The sequence below is a fragment of the Myotis nattereri genome (assembly GCF_964212035.1).
Source record: "Myotis nattereri genome assembly, chromosome: 10".
NCBI classification, from domain to species: Eukaryota; Metazoa; Chordata; class Mammalia; order Chiroptera; family Vespertilionidae; genus Myotis; species Myotis nattereri.
In genome coordinates, this window is record NC_138085.1 from 73,497,148 (window position 1) to 73,523,274 (window position 26,127).

General features: G+C 51.3%; 2 protein-coding genes across 8 annotated transcripts in view; one reads left to right on the forward strand and one right to left on the reverse strand.

The window, feature by feature from the left end:
* DTNB (dystrobrevin beta) overlaps positions 1-24,849 on the forward strand; it is a 160,798-nt gene extending 135,949 nt beyond the window's left edge. For 4 of the 7 annotated variants that reach the window (XM_081101374.1, XM_081101370.1, XM_081101371.1 and 1 more), the window contains 4 exons: positions 14,563-14,722; positions 15,503-15,588; positions 22,716-22,748; positions 24,534-24,847. In XM_081101374.1, coding sequence (XP_080957500.1) covers positions 14,563-14,722; positions 15,503-15,588; positions 22,716-22,748; positions 24,534-24,569 — 315 coding nt within the window. In that variant the 3' untranslated portion in view covers positions 24,570-24,847. Of the gene's footprint in view, positions 1-14,562; positions 14,723-15,502; positions 15,589-22,715; positions 22,749-24,414 lie in introns of all 7 variants that reach the window. The other 3 variants (XM_081101369.1, XM_081101373.1, XM_081101372.1) reach the window with 3 other exon arrangements.
* Positions 6,295-6,942, reverse strand: LOC308525714 (dynein light chain 1, cytoplasmic). The gene has a single exon (XM_081100511.1). It carries the CDS (start codon positions 6,852-6,854, stop codon positions 6,585-6,587), a length of 270 nt encoding a protein of 89 aa, XP_080956637.1. The 5' UTR covers positions 6,855-6,942; the 3' UTR covers positions 6,295-6,584.
* Positions 24,850-26,127: the final 1,278 nt, after the last annotated feature.

Sequence of the window (26,127 nt, forward strand, 5' to 3'; positions counted from 1 at the left end):
ATTGTTGGGCCCCGTGAGAGTTCTAACCTGTCTGAGGCGACTGGTGGCCTGCCCTTCCTTGCACAGCAGCTCACCACCTGGGAAGAGTAGCCCTGGACAGGCCACCTCTGTAGGACCTCATGACCCTGAGTCACCCTCAGGCAGGTTCCTTATCCTCACCACTATGGACGTGTGGAGCCGGAGGACGTGTGGAGGACGGGGGCTGTTTTCTGCACTGTAGGATATTTAGAAGCATCCTTGACTTCTACCTCCTAAATTCTAGTGCTGGCCACCCCCACCCTCAGGTCCCTAGCAGCTAAGATGACCAATTAAGAAGCACTGCCCTGAGCCCAGAGAACCTTTCCCGGTGACACCACGGTGAGCCCCCAGGCATTCCCAGAATCCCTTGTTCTGAGGTGGGATGGATGACAAAAGATTCCCAGGCACCTTCCCGCACAGGCCGCTCCTCTGCACGTCTCCCGCTGTGCGGGTGTCACTGCCGGCTCTCCCTACGTTCACGCGCTCTCCCAGGCTCTGCTCTTCCTCCACAGTCGTCCAGTCCGGTCAGTGTTTTCTCCAAATGCTGGCTTGTATCTCTTCTTTCAGTTCCCATCACCATTCTTCGTTCCAGCCTTCATCATCTGTCACCCGGTCCATGGGGAAAGCCTCCTAATAAGCCTCTTTGTCTCCTATCTCTTGCCTCCCAGCCCCTCCTTCACATTGTGCCAGATTCCTGAAGGCAGATCACGCTGCCCACATCATTCCCTCTGCCACTGCCTAGAGCAGGTCAGCAAGCTTTCGCTTGAAGGACTAGATCGTACATATTTTAGGCTTTGTAAGCCAAACCAGAGATATTATATAAGTACTTATGTAACCATTTAAAGCCATTTCCAAATGTAAAGCCAGTCCGGCTGGTATGGTTCAGTTGGTTGAGCGTCTACCCAGGAGGTCACCGGTTCAATTCCTGGTCAGGGCACATTTCCATGTTGCGGGCTTGATCCCCAATAGGGGGCATGTAGGAGGTAGCCAATCCATGTTTTTCTCTCATTGATATTTCTACCTCTCTCTCCCTCTCCCTTCCTCTCTCTGAAATCAATAAAAAAAAAAAAATCTTTTAAAAAAGTAAAGGCATTCTTTCTTATGAACTACAAAGAAACAGATGGTGAGCTGGATTTGGCCATGGGCCGTAGTTTGCCCATTCTGTGGCCCTAGTAAATAAACTTGATGACCATGCATTATGGCTCTGCATGATTGTGGCCCACACTTCTCAGAGAGGAGTGCTCCCCACACCACTCCTCATCCCCCATGCACAGCCTCCTCTCCGCCCAGGCACCTGTGTTCATGCTCTTGCCTCACCTGGATCGCCTTCCTGAGCCTTTTCTGCCTGTTGAAATTATACCCCTCAAGATGCACTCAGATGCCACCTCTCATGTTCCAGGAGGTCAGGGTAAACCCTCTCGTGTCTGTGCTGCTTTCTCTCTGTACCTCCGGGTGGGCACGGGTTTCCTCCTTCTCTGTATGCTGCTTGCATACATGCCCAACTGCCTCCGGAGCTCGTGAGCCTGCCGAGCGGAGACGTTGCCCCTTCATAGCCCCAGCACCTTGCAAAACAGAATAATGGCAGGTAGCACTCCGTGAGCTGGTGGGTGAAGCATTGGATGTTCTTCCTCACCAACATGTTAAAAGATTAATATCTCCATTTTACATATGAAGAATCGGAGGTGCCAGAGAGGTTAAGTTGCCCAAGATCACACAGCTAGTAAATGGCAGAGCTGGAATCCAAATCAGATAATCAACTGCAGATCCTGGGCTCTGCCACGATATTATGTATAACCAGGGACTCAGCAAAGAGTGGTAGTGTTGGAAAAGGATGCCATACCACACCATACAGGTTTGGCCTACCCATACGTGGCATTTAAATCTGTCTCATTGAGCCCTAGCTGGTTTGGCTCAGTGGATAGAACGTCGGCCTGTGGACCAAAGGGTCCCAGGTTCGATTCCGATCAAGGGCATATGCCTTGATTGCAGTCACCTCCCCAGCACGGGCCCTGGTCAAGGTGCATGCAGGAGGCAACCAATTGATGTGTTTCTCTCACATCAGTGTTTTTCTCTGTCTTTCCCTCTCTCTTCCACTCTCTCTAAAAGATCAATGGAAAAATATCCTCGAGTGAGGATTAAATAAATAAATAAACTTGACTCATTGAATTTGATAATATCACTGGTAGGTTCTGGCTGCCTACAGGATCAGTGATTTAGCTGCCTGAATAAGGACCATGCTCTCCTGGGAGCCTGTTTTCTTGTTTCCAATATGCAGTCGGGGTGTCTGGTATTCGCTTTATAGGGATTTTTCCCTAAAATGAAGTTCCTAATCATTTTGCTAAGAACTGGCTTTGAAATCCTGCAATGAGAACTAATGGGACACCATTTTCCAATAGAGCAGGACAAACTCGGAGAAACAAACAGAAAGAGGGTCATTCTAGCCTTGGACTTTATGAGCTTCCCTCTCTGAAAGTTTACATTTCAGCTTTCCTTTGATCTTTGGGTTTATGGTGAGTTTTAATAGGTTGTTCTTTGTCTCAAGAGCTTAATATGCTCTCCTCTACCCCTTAGAAAGATAACCAGTCACCCTGCCCCCACCCCTTTAAGCCTTGGGGTAAGCCTTGTCTTCTATGTAATTTAGTTTGACTTGAATAGGGACAGAATCATGAAGATCGAGGACCATAACTTTCCACTGGTTGCCAACAGTGCGATCACAGAACTTCCAGCAGCCCTGCGCTAGCTGTTTCCTGTCTGCGGCCGCCTTCCCCACCAGCCACCGCAGGGAGGCAGGTTGTGCGTTAGCGCGGCGTTTCCTGAGGCGGCGTGGGAACACATAGGTGTCAGCCCTCTGCGGAAGGACCTCAAGGCAGACTCTTTGGTGGCCATAACTTTCCGACAGACACGCTAGGTAAATGTGTATTAACGGTGATGACAAGAGAAGAGAGACATCATAAGACTGTGCAGCCCTTCTCCCTGGTGTTTAGAGCCAGGCTTACCTTTAAATGCTACACTGCACTCAAGTGTTTGCTAAGACAGGAAGGTCTCCAGACATCTTTACCTGTGTTTTTTAAAATATATTTTTATCAGAGAGGAAGGGGGAGAGAGATGGGGGAGCGGGGGAGGGGGGGGGCAGAGGGAGAGAGAGAGAGAGAGAGAGAGAGAGAGAGAGAGAGAGAGAGAAGCATAAATGATGAGAGAGAATCATTGATAAGCTACCTCCTGCACGCCCCATACTAGGGGTTGAGCCTGCAACCTGGGCATGTGCCTGACCAGGAATCGAACCATGACCTCCTGGTTCATAGGTCAACACTCAACCACTGAGCCACGCTGGCCAGGCCTTTACCTGTTTTAATTCACCCCAGAGCGAACCATGGCCTGCTGCTTTGCTCACTGCCATGCTATCGCCTCATCTCCTGTACCCTGCTCTCCACCAGCCGCTCGCTTCCACCCCTGCCCTGACTCCCAGCCTCCTAACTCTGGTCGTGTCAGGCAGGTATTTTCACGTCTTGCAGCAAGACAGCCAGTGCAGCATCAGATCAGCCTCTCTCTCCTTCTACTTCCTTGTTCGAAGAGTCAGCTGCATTTTCCTAGCAGAGCCAGCCAGCACCAGCTTAAAATAGTATGTGGGTGTTTTTCTCTTCACCTTTTCTCGAAGAAGAAAAATGTACAAAGTCTATTCCTTCTACCTCCCAGTTCTCTATACCTTTATGGTCGCCCCGCCTAGATTCCTGGCTTAGAGCTCCTTTCCCCCAAGGTTGTTTTTGGGTTTTTGGGATTTTCTGAGAGGGCCTCTGAAGATCGGCGGCAAAGAGGCCGGTCTGTTTAATTTAAATACACTGCAGCAAAATGAAGGTAATTGTCCACACAGGCCATCTGCTACCTGGCAGGTGTCCATGAGTCAGAGAGATAGAAATGGAGACTAAAGTGTCTCCTTCTGTTACCATGATAACCGCTCCGCTCAGAGTCTTAGTTGCGGGGGGGGGGGGGGGGCGGGGGGGGCGTGGAGGGGGGGCGTGGAGGGGGGGTGTGCAGTTAGCTTGGCTACCAGGGCACCATCTCAGAATCAGCCTTGTGCCACAAGCCTCTCTGGGCTTGATTACCTGACTATAATGTGCACCAAAGAGATTTTTTTAAAAAATTCATTCCTGTTGCATAAGGAAAAAGAAGGGAATGCAGCCCTACTGTGTGCCAGGCACCATGCCGGGGATGCCTAAACATGGCCCAGAGCAGCGCCCGTCATTTCCCACTAAGACAGCGCCTTTCTCCCTGCGGCCGCCTCTCTCGGCCTCAGCGTGTGAGGCCCTGTCTCTGCCCAGGTGCCAGCTGTGGGGAAGGACCAGTGTCCTCAGGTCACCTTCTCTGGCATCCTGTGCACCTGTTGGCTCCAGTATGAGGTTTGTGTTCTAGACAAGAAGCCAAGTCGTAATTACGCTTCTCACATTCCTCACCCTCATTGGAAATGGACTCTCCTGTTGGAACTCGGGGTGAGCTTCAGCAGTGAGAAGTCTTGACTGACCCGTGTTCCTTCTGGCTCAGAGACACTGTGCTGTGCTCCCTGTCTGCCTTGGTTCCTCCCAGCAGTTTGAGGCGATGAGAGGACCCTGGAGCCAGCCTTAGCCTTTCTACTCATCTGCTTGTGACCTTATGACCTCAGTAGACCCCAGTCTCCTCAAATATGAAAATGAAGGTTGGGCTAAACCAGAGACTGTTTTTTTCTGGGGTCGTGAACCCTCTGAAGTTATAAGCATAATTTCTGAGCTGTTTTCTTAGAACACGATGCATAGCTTTCTCAGGTTCTCCATTTTTGCTGATTCAGAAGTGAAGAGCCAGCAGACTAAAGAGCTTCTCAGATTATGACATGTCTCTAGCTCTGTATTTTCAGCAGAATTGCTTCCAACTACAAGGGACCTCTGTGCTCAGGGAGCCTGAGGTACAGGGCACTTACTGTGCACAGTTATTGGTTAGACACGTGGGGGGCCTGAGCTGTCTTCAGGCCTTCGTTGCAGGTTGTATTTCAGTAAGATCCCACTGTCCTTGCATCAGGAAACCTTGACACACCAAGTAGCACGTTGCAAAGCTTCCTTGCTTCCCAGGCTAACTGCCCCTCTCCTGGCAGCCGAAACCCAGAGGCACACGGTGGTTTATACCCTCATTGGTTAGCCGATTCCCATCCCAGAGCCACCTGACTAGTTCCTCCACCTTTTCCAACTCTGTATGGTTCTCAGGTTCCCCATAATCTCAAGGTCCCAGCTGTGATGCTCCCCCCCCCGCCCCGCCCGCCTCCTCCTGTGCCACTTGGTCTACATTGGTTTGCATGGAGTGCAGTGCTTGGCAGCCCCTGGGGAGGGCCTGCCCCTCTGAACAGAAAGCCCACCTGTGCTTTGCGGCGGGGTGCCATTGCACGGCACAGTGCCCCGGCTTGACTTTCAGTGCTCCTCTGGCCCTGGCCTACCGAGAGGGCAAAGAATGAGCAAACCTGACGCGGCTCACAGGCGGCTCTCAGCCTGCCGAGAGCGTTGCTCCGCCCTCAAGCACTGTCTCGAACCCCAGGAGCTTCATACTCGTGAAGGAGGCAGTGTGGTGCAGTGGGAGGGGCCTGCCTTAGAAGTCAGGGGTCCTGGGTCTGTCTCTCTTGAAGTAGCCGCACCCTGCACAGTAGCCTCTCCCTGTACCTCCTCGCAGCCTTCCTTTGCCTGCGGCCGACATGGGCATTGTCTCTGTTGTTGACGCCACTTGTGAGAAAAAGGTAATTGAATACAGGAAACGCCATTCTGTGCCATTCTGTGACCCCGAGGTGGCTGCTGAGACCCTCGGAGGAGGATCCATCACCAGCATGTCATCGTGACCGAAGCAAAGCCATGATTACTTGGCGTTTCCGAGATGCGGTAACTTGGCGAAATCGTAGAAGCGTAGAATTTTATGTCTGAAAAGCACTTCAGAGACCGTCTCATTGATGCCTCTCAGTTTATAAATGAGAAGCCTGAGCCCCATAAAAATCTCAGCGCATGTGCTGCAGTCAGAAGGAAAACCGCCTCCCACGGAATCACGCTGCTCCCCAAACTCTCCCCGAGGCGGGTGCGAGCCAGGTGCCGGCTCAGAGCCTGCAGCTTTTCCTCTTCTTCTGAGTCACTGACTTCGCAGCTGAGAATGTGCTGCGGGTCCTGTAACTATTGACGGAGTTAAAAGGTGGAGACTCCAGTGCCAGGACAAACTAATACTCGGGGACTTAGGCACACACTCAGATCCGAAAAGGCTTTCTTTTTTTTTTTTTTTTTTTTTTCTCCGGCAAATTTTATTTTGGGAAAGGAATGGATTTTGAGGAGAAAAAACATGGGGCAGAGAGGTATGGAATAGAAAATAAATACAAATGTAAGCTTCTTTGCTAATTGTTTTATAACCACAACAAATGAGTACAGCGAATACCCTGTACAAAACAACACAATAAAGGTTCAAGATCAAGGTGTTCCTTTAGGCAAGGCTGAAGATTTCAGTCTCTGGTATTTGGAATTTAGGCTGCAATCCTTATTTTTGGATGGATCACTGGGTGTGTAGTACAGTCCATGCTTTTAACCCGATTTGAACAGAAGAATGGCCACCTGGCCCAGGTAGAAGTAGATGAAGTGTTTGGTTTCATGTGTCACGTAACTACCGAAGTTCCTCCCCACGATGCAGTGCCAGGTGGGGTTGTACTTCTTGTCAAACTCCTTCTTAATATGGGCCGCAATGTCCTTTTCTATGTTATATTTCTCCAACGCCTGAGTAGCACATTCCACGGAGTCCTGTTGCATCTCCTCCGACATATCGGCATTTTTGATCACCGCCTTTCGGTCGCACATGGTTACAGTGGAGCAGCGGCTGGCCGACTGCAACAGTCTCCTGGGGGAGGGGCTGGCGAGGCTCAGACCCAGCTAGAGAGGCCGTCGCTACTGAAGCCGTGGCGCATCTCTCGAAAAGGCTTTCTTGATCAAAATGCTTACCTTTCTTCTCGTCCCATTCATGGCCCTCTCTCCTGAGGTCTGTGTCCTCTCCGAGAGCCTGTCAGTCTGGTTTCTTATGCCCCCAGATTCTCAATCAGAAGTCCTCAGATGGGACTGATACAATACTGCATAAAGAAAAAGATGAGCCATCCCATATGGGTTACTATCACTGCATGATAACTTACCCCAAAACCTAATGGCTTAGAAGAACAAATATTTATTAACTCAGAGCTTCTGTGGGTCCTTAGCTGGGTCCTCACAAGCTGAGGGGCAGGACCTCTCACAAGACTGTCATCATCACCTCCAGGCTCAGCAACCTGCACTGTTGTTGGCAGGACTCCTCTGGGTTAATGGACTGAGGACCTCTGTTCAATGCGGCTGATGGTTGGAGGCCACGCTCAGCTCCTTGCCACGTGGGCCTTTCCACAGGGCAGCTCGCAAGATGACAACTGGCTTCACCAGCGTGAAAAACCAGGAGAGAGCGAGACGGGGGGGGGGGGGGTGCGTTGTGGGGGGCGAGGAGAGCAAAACAAGTCACAGTCTTTTATAACCGAGTCTCGGAAGTATCCCATTTCCCTGATTCATGAGAAGCAGCCACCGTGCCCAGCCTACGTTCAAGGGGAGGGGATCGCACAGGAGTGAGAGTAGAGGGCAGGGGGTCATTGAGGCCATCTCTGAGGTCTGCCCCCACATGCGCTTATCTGGTCAAAGCATTTCAGTGCAGTTCCGTCCATGACTGAGCGTGCGTACTCCCAGGCGATGATGGCCTGCTCTGCCTCCTCCGGAGGTGCTGGCCCACATCTCACTGAGGGAGGTGGTTCGCACTCGCCGCATGCGCAATGCTGGGTTTCCCTCTGGGACGACAGGTACCCGTCATACAGTGAAGGGAGTTTGAGTTTCACAGGCCGCATACTCAGGCAAAAAAAAAAAAAAAAAAAAAGTGCTTTCTTTGTCTTCCCTGGGCTCGATTTCCCTCTTGAGTGCTCATTGTCTGAGCTGCACACTTGGTCTCGGCGTGTCCAGGCAAACTGAAGCTAGTCTTAGAGATTCTTCCCCATCCCGTGCCCGAGGCTGGCGCTGCGCCTTGGGGGCTTATGCTGGTGCTGTTCTGTCAGCTCCAGTTGGGTCTCTGCTGAGGCCACATGTCCTTTGCTTGTGGGCAGGCCTGATTCTCAGGGGCAGCACTCCCTGCCCCGTGGCTGAGGCATCTACATTCATGGCTCCCCCAGCACCCAGGGTTCTCACACAACCTCACTGAGGTTCTCACTCTGTAATTGAGACAACTTTAGGCTCTTTGTCCCAGGACATCAGCTAACGGGAAAGCCATCAGCTACTGGGGTGCATGGGGACCTTTCTTGAGGCCGCCCAAGCAACCCGGGCATCGACCTTTATTCTGGTCCCCTCAACCCTCGGAGGCCCAGGAAAGGCCTGGTTTTGCCAGTGCCCACCATGTCTGTGACCTCCCACATCTCAAACTGCTGGCTCACAGCTCTTCCTGCACAGCCAGGCCTTTGCAGTGACTTTCTCTCCTTTTCTGCAGCTTCTCTCCCACTTTCCTTGTCTAATTTGGGTTGGGCTGAAACTACTGGATCTGGCTGTTCATAAGCACTTTCCAAAGTAGAATGGATTTTATGCTTTATTTCCCCCTGCTCCCATAAAAATGGCCAAAAAACAGGGGGCGATGGTAATTATAGGGGAAAAGGTAGCGGTGGTTCCACAAAAGACAATGACTAAACGATGATAATGTTATCTAGCCAAAACAGTATTCCTAAGGTGTATTTACACTAGTATTAAAAGATATATACCCTGAAAAGTAAAGAATAATAAATGTTTTACAACCACTGACCAAAATATAAAATAGAATATTTCGCAAGATAGAACATGTTTAATTGTCATTGGAAAATTATAAACGTTAAGCAGTAGTAAAAAGCGCAAAAAGAGGTTTTGTAGTGTTCCATTGCATCTGGATAAGCCACATGTTGTTAAGCCAGTCACCCGTCAATGGACTTTTGGATCATTTCCACTTTTGGCCTATTAAACTGTTGTTAATGAACATTTGTGTACAAGTTTTTGGGTGACATATGTTTTCATTTCTCTTGGGTATACACTCAGGCGTAAAATTGCTGGGACATATGGTAAGTTTATGTTGAACATTTTAAGAAACTGCCACAGTGTTTTCCAAAGTGGTTGTACCCTTTCGCAGTCCCGTCTGCAGTGCACGAGGGTTCCAGGTTCCCGCAGCCCATTCGTCTTTTTATTGTAGCTGTTCTAGTGGGTGAGGGCATCTCATTGTGATTGCAGTTCTCGTTTCCCTCATCACTACTCGTGTTGAGTATTTTTCATGTGGATGATTAGTCCATTTGTACATCTTTCTGTGGTGAAGTGTCTGTTCAAGTCTTTGTTTTGTAACTGGGTTGTTTGTCTTCTGATTCAGTTGTTAAGAGCTCGTTATGTGTCCTGAATTCAGGGGATGGGGGTTTTTTTTTGGTTTATATTTTGTGTTTCAGCTTTATGTAAGTATAATTGACATAAAATTGTAAGATACTTAAAGTGTTCATTGTGGTAATTTGATATACATCATGAAGGGATTCCCCCATCTAGTTAATTAACAAACCCATCTATCTATATCTGTATCTATATCTATATCTATATCTGTATCTATATATATATATATATATATATATATCTTTTTGCACGTGAGTATGAAATGTAAGTTCTACTCTCTTAGCAAATTTCTACTGTATAATACCATGTTATCAACTATAGTCTCCATATTATACTTTCGATCTTCAGACCTTACTACCTAATAACTGAAAGTTTGTACCCTTTTACCAACCTCTCCCTATTTTCCGCACCCGTCAGCCCCTGGCAACCACTTTTCTCTTCTGTTTCTATGAATTTGACATATTTTAGATTCCAGGTCTAAGTGATACCGTGCAGTATTCATCGTGTTCCGTCTGAGTCATTTCATTTACATAATACGCTCAAGGTCCACCCATGTTATCACAAACAGCAGGACTTCCTTCTCCTCAGGCTGAGTAAGGTTCCCTTATATGTGCACACCACATCATCTCTCTCCATCTAGGTTGTTTCCATATCTTAGCTATTGTGACTAATGCTGCAGTGAATATGGGGTATTGATGCCTTTTCAAGATCCCATTTTCATTTTATTTGCATATCTACCCAGAAGTGGAGTTGCTTTTAGGAACCTCCATACCAGTGATGGCGAACCTTTTGAGCTCGGCGTGTCAGCATTTTGAAAAACCCTAATTTAACTCTGGTGCCGTGTCACATAGAGAAATTTTTTGATATTATCAACCAGAGTAAAACAAAGACTTATATTTTTGATATTTATTTTATATATTTAAATTCCATTTATTTTATATATTTAAATGCCATTTAACAAAGAAAAATCAACCAAAAAAATGAGTTCGCGTGTCATAGGTTCGCCATCACTGCTCCATACTGTTGTCCATAGTGGCTGCACCAAATTATATTCCCACCAGCAGTTCACAGGGGCTCCCTTTCCTCCATGTCCTCACCCACACTTTACCTCTTATCTTTTTGATGATAATTTCTAACAGGGGGGAGGTGACATCTCACTGTGGTTTTGGTTTGTACTTCCCTGATGATTTATGATGTTGCTCACCTTTTCATGTACCTGTTGGCCAGTTATTTATATTTATGTCTTCTTTGGAAAATGTCTGTTGAGTTGCCCTGCCCATTTTTTAATTGGATTGTTTGTTTTTTTGCTGTTAGGTTGTATGAGTTCTTTTAAAATATATATATTTTATTGATATTTTACAGAGAGGAAGGGAGAGGTATAGAGAGTTACAAACATCAATGAGAGAGAGACATTGATCAGCTGCCTCCTGCACACTCCCCACTGGGGATGTGCCCGCAACCAAGGTACATGCCCTTGACCGGAATCGGACCTGGGACCCTTGAGTCTGCAGGCCGACGCTCTATCCACTGAGCCAAACCGGCTAGGGCTGTATGAGTTCTTTATATTTCTCAGTATTAACTCATTATCATAGGTAGTATATGACTGGCAGTTGTTTTCTCTCCTTCAAGTTGCCTTTTCATTTTGTTGATGGTTCCCTTTGCTGTGTGGTGCTTTTTCGTTTATGTCCCACTTGTCTATTTTTGCTCTTGTTGCCTTTGCTTTTGGTGTCAGATCCAAAAAAATGATTACAAATACCCACAAGTTCCTTGTCACATGTAATTTGCAAATGTTTTCCTCAGCATATGGCTCATCTTTTTGTTTTTCTTAGTAGGGTGTTTTTTTTTATAATATTTTATTGAGATGTAATTTATATAACATACAATTCACCCTGTTTCAGTGTTAATGTATTCACAGAGTTGTACAACTATCATGACAACCAATTTTAGAACAATTTATCACCCCACCCCCCCACCCCCGCAAAGCATCCCATACCCCTTAGCACTCTATTCCTCATTCTTTCCAAACCCCCCAGCCCCAGACAAACACTAATCTATTTTTTATCTCTGTGGGTCTGCCTCTTCTGGACATTTTATATCAATGGAATCAAACAATGGGTGGTTTTTTGTAATTGGCTTCTTTTACTTTGCATATTTTCAAGGTTTCTCCATTTTGTAGCATGTATCAGTACTTTGTTTCTTTTATTGTCAAATCATTTCATTCAAATCATCCATCAGTTGATGGATATTTTGATTGTTTCCACCTAGGGGTATTATGTATAATGCTGCTATGAACACCTGTGTACAAATTTTTGCGCAGATATATATATAGAAATGGAATTTCTGGGTCATGTGGTACCTAATGTTTAACCTTTTGAGGAATTGCCAGGCTATTTTCTAAAGCAGCGGCACTATTTTAGATTCCTACCAGCAGCTCATGAAGGTTCCAGTTTTCTGCATCCTCGTCAACACTTGTTATTGTCTGTCCTTTTTATTATAGCCGTGCTGGGGTGTGACTTGCTATCTTCTTGTAGTTTTGATTTGCATTTCCCTAGTAGCTAATGATGTTGAGCATCTGTTCATGTGCTTATTGGACGTTTGTATATCTCTGGAGAATGCCTATTCAGATCCTTTGCCCACTTTTAAATTAGGTTACTTGTCCTTTAATTATTGAGTGTAAGAGCTCTTTACATATTCTAGATACAAATCACTAATCAGATATATGATTTGCAAAATTTTTTTATTCTGAGTTGTCCTTTCACTTTCTTAAAGGTGTCTTTTGAAGAAAAGTTTTTAATTTTGATGAAGTTTATCTATTTTTTCTTTTGTAGCTATGCTTCTTGTCATATCTAAAAATTCATTGCCTAATCTTTTCCCCTAAGAGTTTTATAGATTTAGTTCTTATATTTAGTCTGACCCCTTTGTGGAGTTTTTATATATAATATGAGTTAAGGGTCTAAGTTCATATTTATTTGTATCACGGAAAAATCTCAAAAAGTGTGCTAAGTGATAAAAGCCAATTGCACAATGATATGTGCAGCATGATGCCATTTATACAAAATTTAAAAGCATGAGCTGTCATATGTTATTCATAGTTACACATACCAGTATACACATAGGTAAAACACTTCCCACCAGAATCTTTGATAATGGCCGCCTGTGAGGGAACAAGGCGAGGGAACTGGGATTGGGAAGAATTGGTGATGAAAGGGGTCTGCAGATTTATCGGCAGTATTTTTAAGCTGAAATAATTTTGATACCATATCAACAGTGATTAATTTGGGCAGTATATTATGTTATACTTTTTAGCTTCCTCTTTTCTTTACATTTCTCTAAACACACACACACACACACACACACACACGCACACACGCACTCACGGATCTAAGTAGGACGATGGAGAACAAGCTGTTCTGTTTCTCCCAGCGCCCTCACTGGTGGCAGCATTGAGGTGAGGCTTTGGGCTTTGTGTAGACAGCCCGTCAGCCTGTTCAGGCAGATTCTGGGGGGGAGTGGGGAGCGGGGGAGGGCAGGAGGGGGCAGGTTAAGCTAGATCTCAAAAAATAATTATTTTCATTTGAACTCATTAGCACACTTGGCGTATGTTTTTCCAGTTTTGCTTCCGCAGAAAACCCTAGTCTACCTGCCACATTCAGTTTCCCTTGCTCTGAGGGCAGCAGAGCCCAAACCTCAGTGAGCGCCCTTTAGAGCAGCGGTTCTCAACCTGTGGGTCGCGACCCCCTTGGGGGCCAGACGACCCTTTCACGGGGGTCGCCTAAGACCATCGGAAAACACATACATAATTACATATTGTTTTTGTGATTAGTCACTATGCTTTAATGATGTTCCATTTGTAACAATGAAATTGGGGGCCACCACACCATGAGGAACTGCATTAAAGGGGCGCGGCATTAGGAAGGTTGAGAACCACTGGCTTAGAGTCTTTAAATCCTATCCCATGGCTCCAGGCTTTCCCAGAACTGTACCGGGGCCTTCACAAGCAACGTCCAGGCTTCACTGAGCACGTGTGCGTTCTCACCTGGTCCCTGCAGGGGGGCCTCAGAGACCTCAGCGTGCTTGACACGTGCCGTGTGGCAGGCCGTGTGGCAGGCCGTGTGGCAGGCCGTGTGGCAGGCCGTGAGGCCCTGCCCTGGGAAGCAGCAGCTGCTGGGCTCCTGCCGCACAAGCTCAGGCGCCGGCCGCATGCGGACTGGGAGCTGCGGAGTGCGCGTCCTCGCGTGATTGCCCTCGGAGTGGAAGGGTTTATTCCCGCATCTCCCACTGGAAGCTCTTACTGTTTCACCCTGTTTTTCTTCTGTAAAATGGATACAAAAACATATGCACTTTCTACTCACAAGGTGTTGTGAGGGCCAAATGAGATAATATCCATGAATGCGTTTGCAAACAAAACTGAAAGATTATTATGTATTATTTCAGCGGTTCTCAACCTGTGGGTCGCGACCCCTTTGGGGGTTGAATGACCCTTGCACAGGGGTCGCCTAAGACCATCGGAAAACACATATATAATTACATATTGTTTTGTGATTAATCACTACACTTTAATTATGTTCAATTTGTAACAATGAAAACACATCCTGCATATCAGATATTTACATTACGATTCATAACAGTAGCAAAATTACAGTTATTAAGTAGCAACGAAAATAATTTTATGGTTGGGGGTCACCACCACATGAGGAACTGTATTAAAGGGTCGCGGCATTAGGAAGGTTGAGAACCACTGTATTACTTCCCAGCTGTGACCCGAGCCCCTCTCAGACCCTCCACAGCTGCTCTGCTCAGCCTGCGCGCCTGGAAGGCCTGCACGTCTCTGTGCTAGCCTCGCTCTCCCTCCCACTCTCCCCCATTCTTCCCGTGTTTTCTCTCCCTCTTCTCCCTTCTCCCCTTTTGTTTCTCCCCCTCTCCCTCTCTTTTTTTCCTTTTCTTCCTCTCTCCAGTCCTGGAGGCAGCCTGACTCCCTCCTTGCTGATGTGGCCGTGCCCTGCATTGCCCCACGGAACCGAAGCCCTGCCGGCCGGCTCAGGTTGCTGAGGGAGAAGGGCGTCTCCCTTCTTCAAAGAGGTAAGATACCTGAGATAACATTTCATCTCTCTGATTCTCCCAGGCGCAGGCCACAGGATCGCCACACACGTCGCCCACTCACGGAGGCAGCCGCCCAATGCCCATGCCCGTCCGCTCAACATCTGCTAGCTCCACGCCCACCCACTGTCCGCAGGAGCCCCTGAGTGGAGGCGGGGGCGACATGCAGGAGGCCTTTGCACAAGGTCAGTTCCAGGAGCAGAGTATGGCCGGGAGCTGCGCAGGCTTGGGAACAGATTCTTACTGAGATTTTTCTAGTATCACTTCTTCTGTGTGCTTAGGTTTAAGTGGCCAGGTTTTTACATGCAGTATAAATAAGTCAAGTAGATGGGCTGGTCTCCAGCGGGAGGTCTGCAGGCTGTGTGCGCGCGCGGAGCAGCTCTCCGGGTTTCCGTGCTCTTTTTCAGGGTTGTGAGAAGTGCCCTACCCTCTGGACTTTGCTTCCTCCAGAGCAATTGGCTGGAATAGTTCCCAGAGTCACGCGCTTGCCCTGGAAAGTCTTTGGGGGAAGCAAGAGAAGGAAGGGCGGCACTCTGCACGGGACCTTGCTGAGGGCATTCCGTGTCAGAGTGTCAGCCGTCGGAGGAGCTGGCAGCCCGCGTGCTCCGCAGCTGGGGGAAGATGAGCGGCCAAGGAGTCCTGCTGGGGCGGAGACAGACACAGGGAGGTGGGGGCACAGGAGAGCGAGGCCCCGCCGAGGACCGAGCAGCACCTTGGAGTGATGTTCGCTCTGGACCCCGACTCTTTGGATGGCGGCTGAGAAGCTTGGAGCTGGCAGGGCCCTGCGCTTTAGGTGGAGGAGGGCAGGGAGGAGGAGGTGGACTCAGGCACCTCGCGCGGCCGCGGCCCATGTCCCCTTAGGCGCGCTGCCCTGTCCCAGGGCCTGGCAGGCCGAGTCGTGGGCTCTGCTCTCTCGTATCCACGCCCACCCACCTGGCATCGCCATCTGCTCTGACTCCCCTCAGGTACGAGGAGAAACCTCCGCAATGACCTGCTGGTGGCTGCTGACTCCATCACCAACACCATGTCCTCCCTGGTGAAGGAGCTCCAGGCAGGTGAAGCCCAGAGCTCCCACCCGGCCCACGCCTCCCTTCTCGCCGTGGGGTAAACCGTCACCACAGGGCACAGACCACCTCCTCTCACCACCCGTCCTCTGCCTTCTAGGAGCCACTGGGCGCCTCCGCCCTGAGAGTCTCTCTCCCACGTGGGGTCAATAGAGACAGTTGCACACTGAGGTTTCTCTTACGAGCACATCGCGTGGGGCACACACAGTGCAGGATTTAAAGGCATTTAGGCCTCTGAGTCCAGTGAGGCGCCTCCTCCCTGAGTGTGTCTCCCCAGGGCCCCCCACCCCCAGCTCTCTCCTAGGCCCTGACCCCGGCTCTTTCTGCGGCTTTCCTGGAGGGCTGGCGCCGGACCAGCCACACAGCTTCTGGACTCTCTCCCAGCTGCCTTTCTGCTTCCCCTCTGATTTGGTTTTGAAACCCTATTCTCTCCTTTTGTCCATGACTAGGCTCTGATTCCACTTGAAGTTCGTGACCTGAGTCTGTTGCCTCCTCCCCTCCTCAAGTTCAGTGTCCACTGTGACTTCTCTCTGTCTCTCCGGCACTTGGCTATTTCATTGATTTTCCAAAGACCCTTTCTCTTGGCGTTTTTTCCCTTACATAAAACCCAGGAAAGAGAGGAAAATAGAAGGCCATTCCCATACCATCACATCTTTAAGAATCCCGTGACGCCGTCAGCTCTGTAGCGGCCAGAGATTTGCTAATTTCTTTGCAGTGGTCAGTTCCCCTGCTGTGTACTAACCAAGTGGTTCCCTCCCTAAGGGCTGTAGGTCACTCGTTTACTAGCATGTGGCTCTTTTGTTTCTTTTGACCTAATGTAATGCTTTTAAATGCCTTGAAGTAGCTTAGGGTTATTCATTAAAAATATAAAGCTGTTTCTCCATGGACTATTCAAACACATACACTTACTCAGACACAGACATCGAAAACATCCGTCCATGCTCTTCAGGAAGCCCAGCCTTCTGGTTCCATGCCTTTAGTGTCAGGGACTAGCCAGGGTCTGGCCATGGCTTCGCCCCCGAACCTGGCAGTTGTCTTTTAGGGGAGAATCAATGTGTGGCTGGGGTTGGTTTTTCCAGAGCAGTTAAGATCCAGTCCTCCTGTGCAGGGAGTGTTTTGGGGACACTGTCCGATTCTGGTGCTACTTCTCAGCCCCTGTCAAAAGCACCCCCTCCACGCACACGTAGACAGAAGCAGTGACTGCGTCGAAGTGACCTCACAAGTGATTAGAAAGTGCCTTCTATTAGAGCTCCCCTCAGGTTTCAGAAACCCCACTTTTAAAGGGAATTTCTTAAGGGATTTCAGCCCGAGAAATTAGCTACACGTGTGCCTCTTGGCAGCTTACTAGGGTTTATGCAGAATAAGTGGCCCATGAGCTCATCACACTGGATGGGAGGTAACTGGACATCGTTAAACACAAAGCACATGCAGGCCAAGCAGCTTCACAGAAACTGGAAGTTAGGACAGCGGTCGCCAGCCGATGGTCCATGGACCACTGGTGGTCTGTGAGGTCCGAAAGGTTGGCAACCGCTGGCTTAGGAGATGCGTGGCGACCTCTCACAGCAGGAAAGGGCGGTGGCCACGGAATTGTGCCATGTGTCTGGAAGGTGCCTTAGAGATCACGTTGTCCGGTCCCCGTGCTTTAGAAATGCAGTGAGTAGTTATCAGGAAAGTAATTTGCCTAACGTTGTGCAGCTTGAAGGGGCAGAGCTGGTCCTAGAACTTAGGGCAGTGGTTCTCCACCTTGGCTGCACATTAGAATCACCTGGGAATCGTTTTAAAATCCTGATTTCTGGGCCTCATCCTCTGGAAATTCTGTTTCTTTGTTACTAATGTTGTGCCCCCACCCCATAACAAAGAAACAGAATTTCCGGAGGATGAGGCCCAGAAATCAGGATTTTAAAAAGATTCCCAGGTGATTCTAAGGTGCAGCCAAGGTTGAGAACCACTGACTTAGGGCTTCAGGACCTAAGTCGGTGCTCTTCCCACTGCCCTATCCCACACAGGACAGAACATCAAGCCCGCAGCCGCACGAGGGCCCCTTCACTGCTGCGCTGCTCGCTCCAACACTGACGTCCATAAGTAGATGTGGACCGAGCCCACACATGGCTCAGTGTCTCCATAAAATGCGGGAATAGACGTTTTTGCATGCAAGGTGGCCAGTGTCCCAGTGAATGGAAGGGCCGTCCCCCACACCCGCCCATTCTCGCTGCCACCGTGGAGCTGGTGTCAGGATGAGATCAGATGTTCAGGTTAGCTTTACATCTATTCTATACAGGGTGGACCCCTCGCTTGCCCTCCTCATCTTTTTTGAAATAGTTTCACAGAGAATGGAATCTTCAAGTTGGCCGGGATCTCAGAAGTCATTTGCTCCAGTCTGCCGCCCGATTTAAAAGTCCTCTGTCTGAATCTTTCCACTGAGCTCATCATTGGGAAGTTCTTCCTTATCAGGGAGCCACAATCGCCTTTCTGTAACCCAGTTATCCTCACTCAACCCTCGAAAGCTACCCAGAGTCCGTTCAGTTCCTCCTCTTTCTGTTGCCTTTCAAGTACCTGGCAGCAGACAACAAGGCTCTCCCTCAGCCTATTCCTCCTTAGGCAGCTATCTGGGGGTTCCTTCAGCCATTCCTAAGGCGGCGTGGTTTCCACTCTACCCTCCTGCTTGCCCACGCTGGGCTGTGGCCGAGTGCTTCAAGCCCCAGTTCAAAGTGAGTGAGTTCCCAGGCTGAGCACACTTCTCCGGATCCCCGGTCGGTGGGGGGTCTTCTCCCTGCAGAGCACAGTGAACTGTGACCCCCCCCCAGCAGACCCCTGCAAAAGCAACCTGAGATGCCACTCATTTTTTTCTTGCAGCCAATTGCACTGCTCAGTCATTTTAAGATTGTTGTCAGCTAAAATCTCTAGTTGTTTGTTTGTTGTTTGTTTGTTTTAACGGAAGCCAGTGTAGATCTAGGTATCCCCACCATGCACTTCCATGGTTGCTTTCTTTAACCTGAATGCACACTATTAGCTATATCCCGAGTAGATGTCATCACCGTAGGGAAAACGGGCATAGAGAAGTGGTGGCCACCCCACCTCGGTCACCAGGAAGCCAGCAGCCGTGCAGGGGACATCGGACTGCTCTGCTTGCTTCTAAGGGCTCTGGGTAGGTCCTGTGAAGCATTGTGGGGGACTGGACCCCACAGGGTGCAGACGAGGTGAGCCGGTAGCCAGGGTGTCATCCCCAGCCTCCTGTGTGACCCCCTGCACCCCCTCTGTGCTTGTCCTGTGCTCAAGCGTCACGGGCCTCTTGTTTTCCCAGCAGAGGAAGGTGCAGAGGAAGAAGAGGAGATGCAGAGTGGGAAAGTCAGAGGTAAAGGCAGCTCAGGACCCCGAGTGCGAATGGGAGCAGAGCTATGTCGCCCCTGAACAAACGCCCCCTCCCTCTTGTTTCTGCTTTTCCTCCCGCTGCCACCTTCCCCCAAAGCTGTCGGCCCCTCAGCTCCTCCTGCCTACTTGTCCCCACTGGTCGCCAAGTGTTTCCCCGGAGGCGGTAGTGTCCGTGGGTCAGCAGAGCCTCCTGATTTCTGATACAGTGGTAGGTGGTTGGGACACAGGAAATTAGGTAAACGGCAAAACAAAGCATGCCCCCTCGCCTCGAGGAGTTTATAATACAGTTAGGAAAGCAAGATGCAAAAGAAACAGACAACACGAAGCGGCAGGAAAAGTTGATCCTCAGACCTTGAGTGTATGATTATACGTACAGGGAAGGTTTCTGAAAAGAAGGAGATGATTGTGGGCAGAAAAGCAATAAAGAGGTATCAGCAGAGGTCAGTGTAGATATACCTCAGAGATATTGCAGGATCAGTTCCAGACCAGCGCAATAAAGCAGGTATCGCCATAAAGCCAGTCATCATCTTATTGCAGGTGGAGGTTCTTGCCTTCAGTTTGTAAAAAACGCAGCATCTGTGATGCACAGTAAAGGGAAGTGCAATAAAATGAGGTGTGCCTGGAATGTAAAACCTACTTAATGCTATGCGTGAAGAGCTGTGCCAAGTGATTGCCACACACAATCTCATTTAATCCTTAACAACCCTGTGAGATAGAGAATAACAGTCCCATTTTACTGATTAGAAAATAGGCTCAAGGAAACTTAGATCATGTAGTGATTAAGTGGCAGATACTGGGTTTGAACTGGGTCCTTCTGACTCCCAATTCCATGTTCTTAATTTTCATGCTTCTGTATTTCACCAAACAGACAACAAAATTCTCTTTGGACATTTAAGAGCTGTTATTTTTTAAAAAAAAAAAAAATATTTTTATTGATTTCAGAGAGGGAGAGAGAGAAATAGAAACATCAGTGATGAGAGAGAATCACTGATCGGCTGCCTCCTGCACACCCCTACTGGGGATCGAGCCCACAACCCAGGCATGTGCTCTTGATGGGAATCGAACCCAGGAGCCTCCAGTCCGCAGACCGACACTCTATCCACTGAGCCAAACCAGCTAGGGCAAGAGTTAGCTGTTTTTTGTTACATATCAATATGCCCGTTGCTGGATTCCTCCAAAACGTGAGCTCCACAAGGCAGAGCTCTTGGTCTGTTTTGCGCGCGTTGTACCCCCAGTGCCTAGAACGGTGCCTCGCGTGCAGTGGGATGCCAGTAAATGAAGAAATGGAAGGAAATAAACAGGGTGATGTGCCACGAGCCCTTTGTCAGGGAGAGAGGCGGCGAAGGCCTGAAGGTCCCTGTTGGCTGCTGGACACAGCCCTCCTGTTGGTGCCACTGCCCCGGGAGGGACGGGTTCTAGACAAGGCTCAGAGCCGCTGAAAAACTGCACAGGGAGTACGTGGCAGAGCCTGGATTCAACCCCGGTTTCTCTACCTCCAACACCCAGGCTTTAGTCTGAACAGGTGACTAGACTAAGTGACGGGAAGGAAGGGAGGGAAGAAGGTCGATACAGGCCAGGAAGCTGTGATGGGAGAGGGAAAGCCTGGTGGGAGGGGGTCTGCAGTGGTGTTTGCCCATAGGGCTCGTGTGGATAAGAGGGGAGGCTTTGGAGTGTGTCAGCCAGGACACTGGCATTGCCAAGGAAGAAACGGGGGGCAGAGGACACCTCCGTCAGGTGCTGAAACCATCTAGTGACCAGAGCCAGGCCTGGGAGGAGGCGGACATGCCCTGGGACGATGGGCGTGTGAGGATGGCAGGTCTGGCATGGATGTTGAAGGCCAGAGCTGGGGGCAGTGGTGTTTGAAACATCTAGAAATGCTACAGAGGAATGTAGGGAAGACTGGCGTCCCTGTGCCAATGGGAGACTGAGGAAGAAGGCAGGAGGGTTGCAGTACAACAGGTGAAAAGCAGACACACAAAGATCAGTTTACACTTACGTAAACACATGCACCACACACAAGCACGCACGCATGCACACAGTCCAACCAGATCCTGGCATTCATGTGGCGTGCTCTTGGCTGAAGACCTAACAGCTGCTGCTCTGGCCTCTCTTGCCGTAGACCCTCCCTCCTCCAATAGCTTTCCCATGGCCTCTCCTCAGCTCCCTCCGATCCCCGAAGCCCAGAGGGCTCTGCCCTGACCACTGGGGCTCGCCCGGACCATGGGCTTTAGCCGGCAGTCCTGGTTCAAGGCTGGATGTAGGCTGCACCTCACATGTGGACTGGGCACGGTCCCCTGGCCTGGTGTCTCCCGGCCTCAGGGTCTCTGCCTTTACGCCTGAGTGGCCCTATCACAGCTCTGCTTCCTGTCCCTCCCGCTCCCAGTGTCTGCTCCCGTGTCTGTCAGCGCCTATACCAGAGTTTATGTCGTCGTGAAATCTTTCTGTGAGAGCACCTACCTTTCTATTGCTTTGGCTTTTAGGTGTCATCCCCGAGGGAAGAGTGTTAGGAGTTGGGGTTAGAGATGGATAGAGTTTTAGAAAAATGTTTGACTTTCAACATTGTAAGCATGCATGTCAAACTGGCGGCCCCGTGGTCTTGAGTTTGACATGCTTGTAAGGTCCTCGGATATGTCCCTGTGGCTACAATGTAGCTGTTATGTGGGTGTGGTTCTAAAACCGAGTGTTTTTATGGATAGACCTTCTGAGTCTCTGCCATGATCTGGGCGTGAGTTTTTGCTGTAGGCTTTGCAATAGCTACTGCCACCTAAGCATTGGAGAGCAGTAACTGTCAACCATAAAGAGAGATTTGCCTCTTTGGGGTTGAGATCGTGCTGACAAAATATAAACACAACTTGTCAGGCAAACATCGTCTCTCAATGCAAACACCTTGAGAGCCAAGTGGACACTTTTGAAGAATTCACACCTGAGCTGGACTTCCCACCCACATTCCCCCCTCAGGCCTCTCCCTGCCCTGCCCTGGCTCTCTGTCCGCTGCATCCTGGGGAATGCTTCTGCTCTGTTGGGGTACCCTTCCTACTTTGCATCCCCTCACCCCTCACCTTGAGTGGTGATCACTTTTAACCAAGACCACATAGATGGCACAGACGAGCAGAACTTCCCCATGTTACTTCAGAGCCTGAATTTGTGGCAGCTACTCCAGGGTCTCATTTATGCTCCTGGGTTCTTCAGAGTCCCTCCCCCAGGACCTGCCGGGCCTGGTGTTGAGAGCTGGAAGCGCAGTTTGCACACGTAAAGGACACGGCGGGTCTGGAGACCGGCGGCGGCCTCCGTGAGGAGCAGTGAGGGTCCGGGCAGTGGCCGCAAATCCAGGGCGAGCGAGGGGATGGCCTCGCATCCCCAAGCGGACACGCCTGCAGGACGGAAATGCTGCCCCACTGAGTGTAACTCACTCTCACCAAGTTCACGCTCAGGACTGCAGGGGCTGTACCCCCTGAAGTAACGACTCCCTGGATTTCGGGTGGCTTCCGTTCCACTCTAGTATCAGTACGTCCTCCTGGGAGGCGCTGGTCTCCGCAGCTTTTATGGGGTTGCAGCTGCTGCTGTAGATGGTGTGCGGCTCCTGTTTTCACACCTGGTGGGGGAAGTCGGTCTACGGGGAACAAAGGGAGAGGCGAGTCCACAAGCCCATGGGTGCGGGGGCTCAGGGGGCCCCTGGGGAAAGGTCCAGGGAGTGAGAAGGCCCTGGTGGTGACCTCAGTGTGTTGTTTGTGTCCGTGCTGCACAGGTTAACGGAGGAGCCAGGGACCGAGAGGAAGCGGTGAGTACAGAGCCTGCTCTGCTCTCCCCACAGCCCTTCCTTCCCTTCAGGGTCATGGTCTGCCTTCCCCCCTCCCTTCCTTCAGCCCCACCTCCCAGGCCAGGCCCACCCAACAGGTGGAGACCCCAGGCAGGGTTTTCTTCACAGAGCCCGGCTGCGCCTCTTCCCCTTTGCCAAGCCCCACCAGCCTAGCCATTTGGCCCGGGTCCCATTGTGCTGGGCCTGGGCCTGGGCCTGGGCTCAGACAGGGCTCGGCGGCACCTGTGTCAGGATGCGGTCGGCTGAGCAGGCTGTGTCCTCAGAGGTCGGCTGAGAGCCGCCCGCGTCCTGGGGTTGCCTCTGCCTCCTTGCTCCTGTTTCCCCATGGCCCTGTCATTCTTCCCTGGGGACCCAAATCACAGCCCCTGTGTCCCGGAGACCCCGTCACCCAGAGCTGTAACCTGCCGCAGGTCCTCACCTCCGACACCTGCTTCATCTGCAGGATCACACTGCCTCCATTAGCCGATCGAGCAAGCCAGTCCCGGCGGTGCCCGCCAGCTGCACCTTCTCACTTTCTTAAAGAAATAAGAGTACAGGTTGCCCTCAGGCAAATGCCCATTGCCTTTAGGAATTAGTCTTCCCCTTTTTCATCTTAGAGCCTTAATTCTTACCTAGTTCCAGTTACAAGATACTGCAGCTTCTGGGCATGCTCGGAAAATGATTTCTTTCAAGGATAGATGCCTTTGGTACAGCCAGGAGAGGTCTCTTTGTTTTTCAATCTTTTCTTCCCTCCCCTCCCCTCCCCCACATGTGTGTAAACGTTAGGCCATCTCGCTGAGTTACAGATCTTTCCAGCAGAAAAGCCCGGCTGCAGGCCCATGATTCAGAGGAGGAGCCTTCCCAGGCCCTTCCAAGCAGTCTCACCCTGGAGCGGCCTCCAGGCCTTTTCCCGACACTCCCTCCACCCCCGTCTGCACCAGGCCCTTGTGGGGCTCTGTCCCCCATGCACCTGCCAGCTGTGAGGCCTGCACTGACTCAGGGATCCTGCAGGCGCCCAAGCTGCAGAAATTCGCCCGCTGCCCTGGAAATCACAGAGCCTCCGGGGCCTGGGCAGGCTTTTACCTAAACTCACTGCACACTCAGGCCAGGCCCTTCCCGACAGCAGCCCAGCGAGCGAGGGAGTCAGGAGCCGACTTGCCCTTCAGGAGCTGCCAGAGCCCCCCTCCCTGGGGCACTGGACCTGGGAGACAGGGAGAGGCGGCTCAGAGCCATCTGGCTCACCCCGTTGCTGCAGAGAGGAAACTAAGCCCACCACCCGGAGCTGGGTGCCAGGAATAGCAGCGGAGCTGGGTCCTCTGCCCCTGGCACTGTTCCCCGACCTGTCAGCTATTAGGAGAAACTCACCCACGGCAGAGAGTCGGGTGAAAAGCCCGGCCTTCCAGGTGGCTGCATTGCAGAGACCCCTAAGGTCTGCTCGCTCCCATGACGCGAAGGCCTTCCTCCCTCCCACTCAGTGTTTACAGGCATGTCTCTGACCTCCCTGCCCTTCTCCCCAGTCACATTCCACACCCTGCACTGCGAACCCGGGAAATATTTTCCAACCCGGTGACCCAAGCGGGACTCCAGAGATTCTGGGTGCCCCTGGGAAAGGGGGTGTGAGTACTGTCAGCCTCTGCACCCTTCCCAGGTGAAAGGAAACACCCAGAGACCGGCCCTGCCCGAAGCCTCATCCCCAGCAGCTGTTAGCAGCGTTTGCTCCGAGGTCCTGGCAGTGCCCGCCAGTAACAGCTCATCTGCCCTGCACAGGCCCCGGAGGCGGGGAGCGAGCTGGCATCGACCTGAGGAAGGCGGGGTTCTCCCCCAGAGGCGCATTCCTGTCCGTCTCTCCACTGCACACCTGGATCCGGCTTGCAGGCTGCCAGATGTCACCACCCGCCGGAGAGGGGAACCCAGAGCCAGTGGGGAGTGGGAGGCCGCCTGATGCCCTGCTGGTGGGCGGCCCCCTCGCCCAGTCCTGCATGAACTAGCATCTTCGCTCTCCCCTCAGGCAGGGTCTCATCTCTGCGGGGGGGAGTCTATGGGGGTTTGAAAGAGAAAAGCAACAGCACAAGCCTCCTGTTTGTGTGTGTGTGTGACCTGGAGTTCTTGCTGGCCTCTTGCCAGCATATAGGGTGCTTCCCCGGGTCGGGGCACAAGTTTCCTCCCTACCTTTCAAACAAACAGGTTTTCTTCATTGACCTTTAAAAACAAACAGGTTTTCTTCCCTCTGTCGTGCAGAGACATTCACGCCCTGGCCACAGTGCTAAAAATAGTCTCCTTCCTTTCCCTCGCGCGGCGAGGCTTCCGCCGCCCCGTTTGATGCCGCGGCAGCCGCTGCAGAGCCGCCGGCGCGGGAAGGGGGAGCCGAGCTCTGCGTCGCAGCCCCGGTGCCTCCAGCAGCGAGAGGTTCCGTGAGCAAAGCCCGTGGCCGGTCGCCAGGCGCCTGACCCGTGGCCGCCAGGGGGCGCCCCGCCCGGGTGCCGCGCGCACGCAGCCCGTCCCCGCTCAGGGCTCCGTTCTGCGCTGCCACACTTGATCTTCATCCCAAGTCCCGGTGCCTGGCGTTTATTTTTTTCTCCTCCCTGGGCTCCAGGATGTTATTTTTAGTAGAAGAACTTCTATAAATATTTATAAAGGGCAGTGACTGGAATGAAGTGAGAGGCCCCGCAGCTGGCGCTCGCACCCCCAGCGCGCGCCTCTGCAGACCCCTGCCCGCTGCCCGCGGAGGTCTGTGCGGAGCCGGAGCGCTCAGCCCGCCAGACACGGGGAGTCACATGGGAACCTCGTGAGGGAGCCGCCGGGGTACGGCGGGGGCGGGGTTAGTCCTTCCCCTGCGCTGTCTCTGCTCCCTCGATTGCCCTCCCTGGGGAGGCGGGCAAGGCTTGTGTGTGGGAGAGCCGCACCCGCGAGTACCGAGTACCGGGGTGAGGGCAGGTGCGCGGAGCCTGCTCCCGCCGATGCCGATGCCCGCGAGGAGCAAGGGGGCCAGGAGCGCGTCCCCTGGGTGTAAGATCGTGCCCCCTCCGCGCCTGGGGAGGAGCGCGTCCCCTGGGTGTAAGATCGTGCCCCCTCCGCGCCTGGGGAGGAGCGCGTCCCCTGGGTGTAAGATCGCGCCCCCTCCGCGCCTGGGGAGGAGCCCACACCTGGTGGAGGGTTGACACACCCCACCCCCAGCAGCTCTCAGGTGCTCCCTCTGTTCGGTGACCAGCAGAGGCGGCCCTGGAAGGAGAAAGCCATTGGTGAAAATGTGCTCCCGCGCCCAGAAGGCGGGGATCTGGCCTGCCTGGGGGACCTGAAGGAGCAAGGATGAGTGTAACCACATGGAAAGTTTTGGGGACCTTCCAGATAATGGGAGTAAGGT

Coding starts and splice junctions, on each gene's coding strand:
- LOC308525714 (XM_081100511.1), bottom strand. CDS start 6,854: ATGTGCGACCGAAAGGCGGTGATCAAAAATGCCGATATGTCGGAGGAG.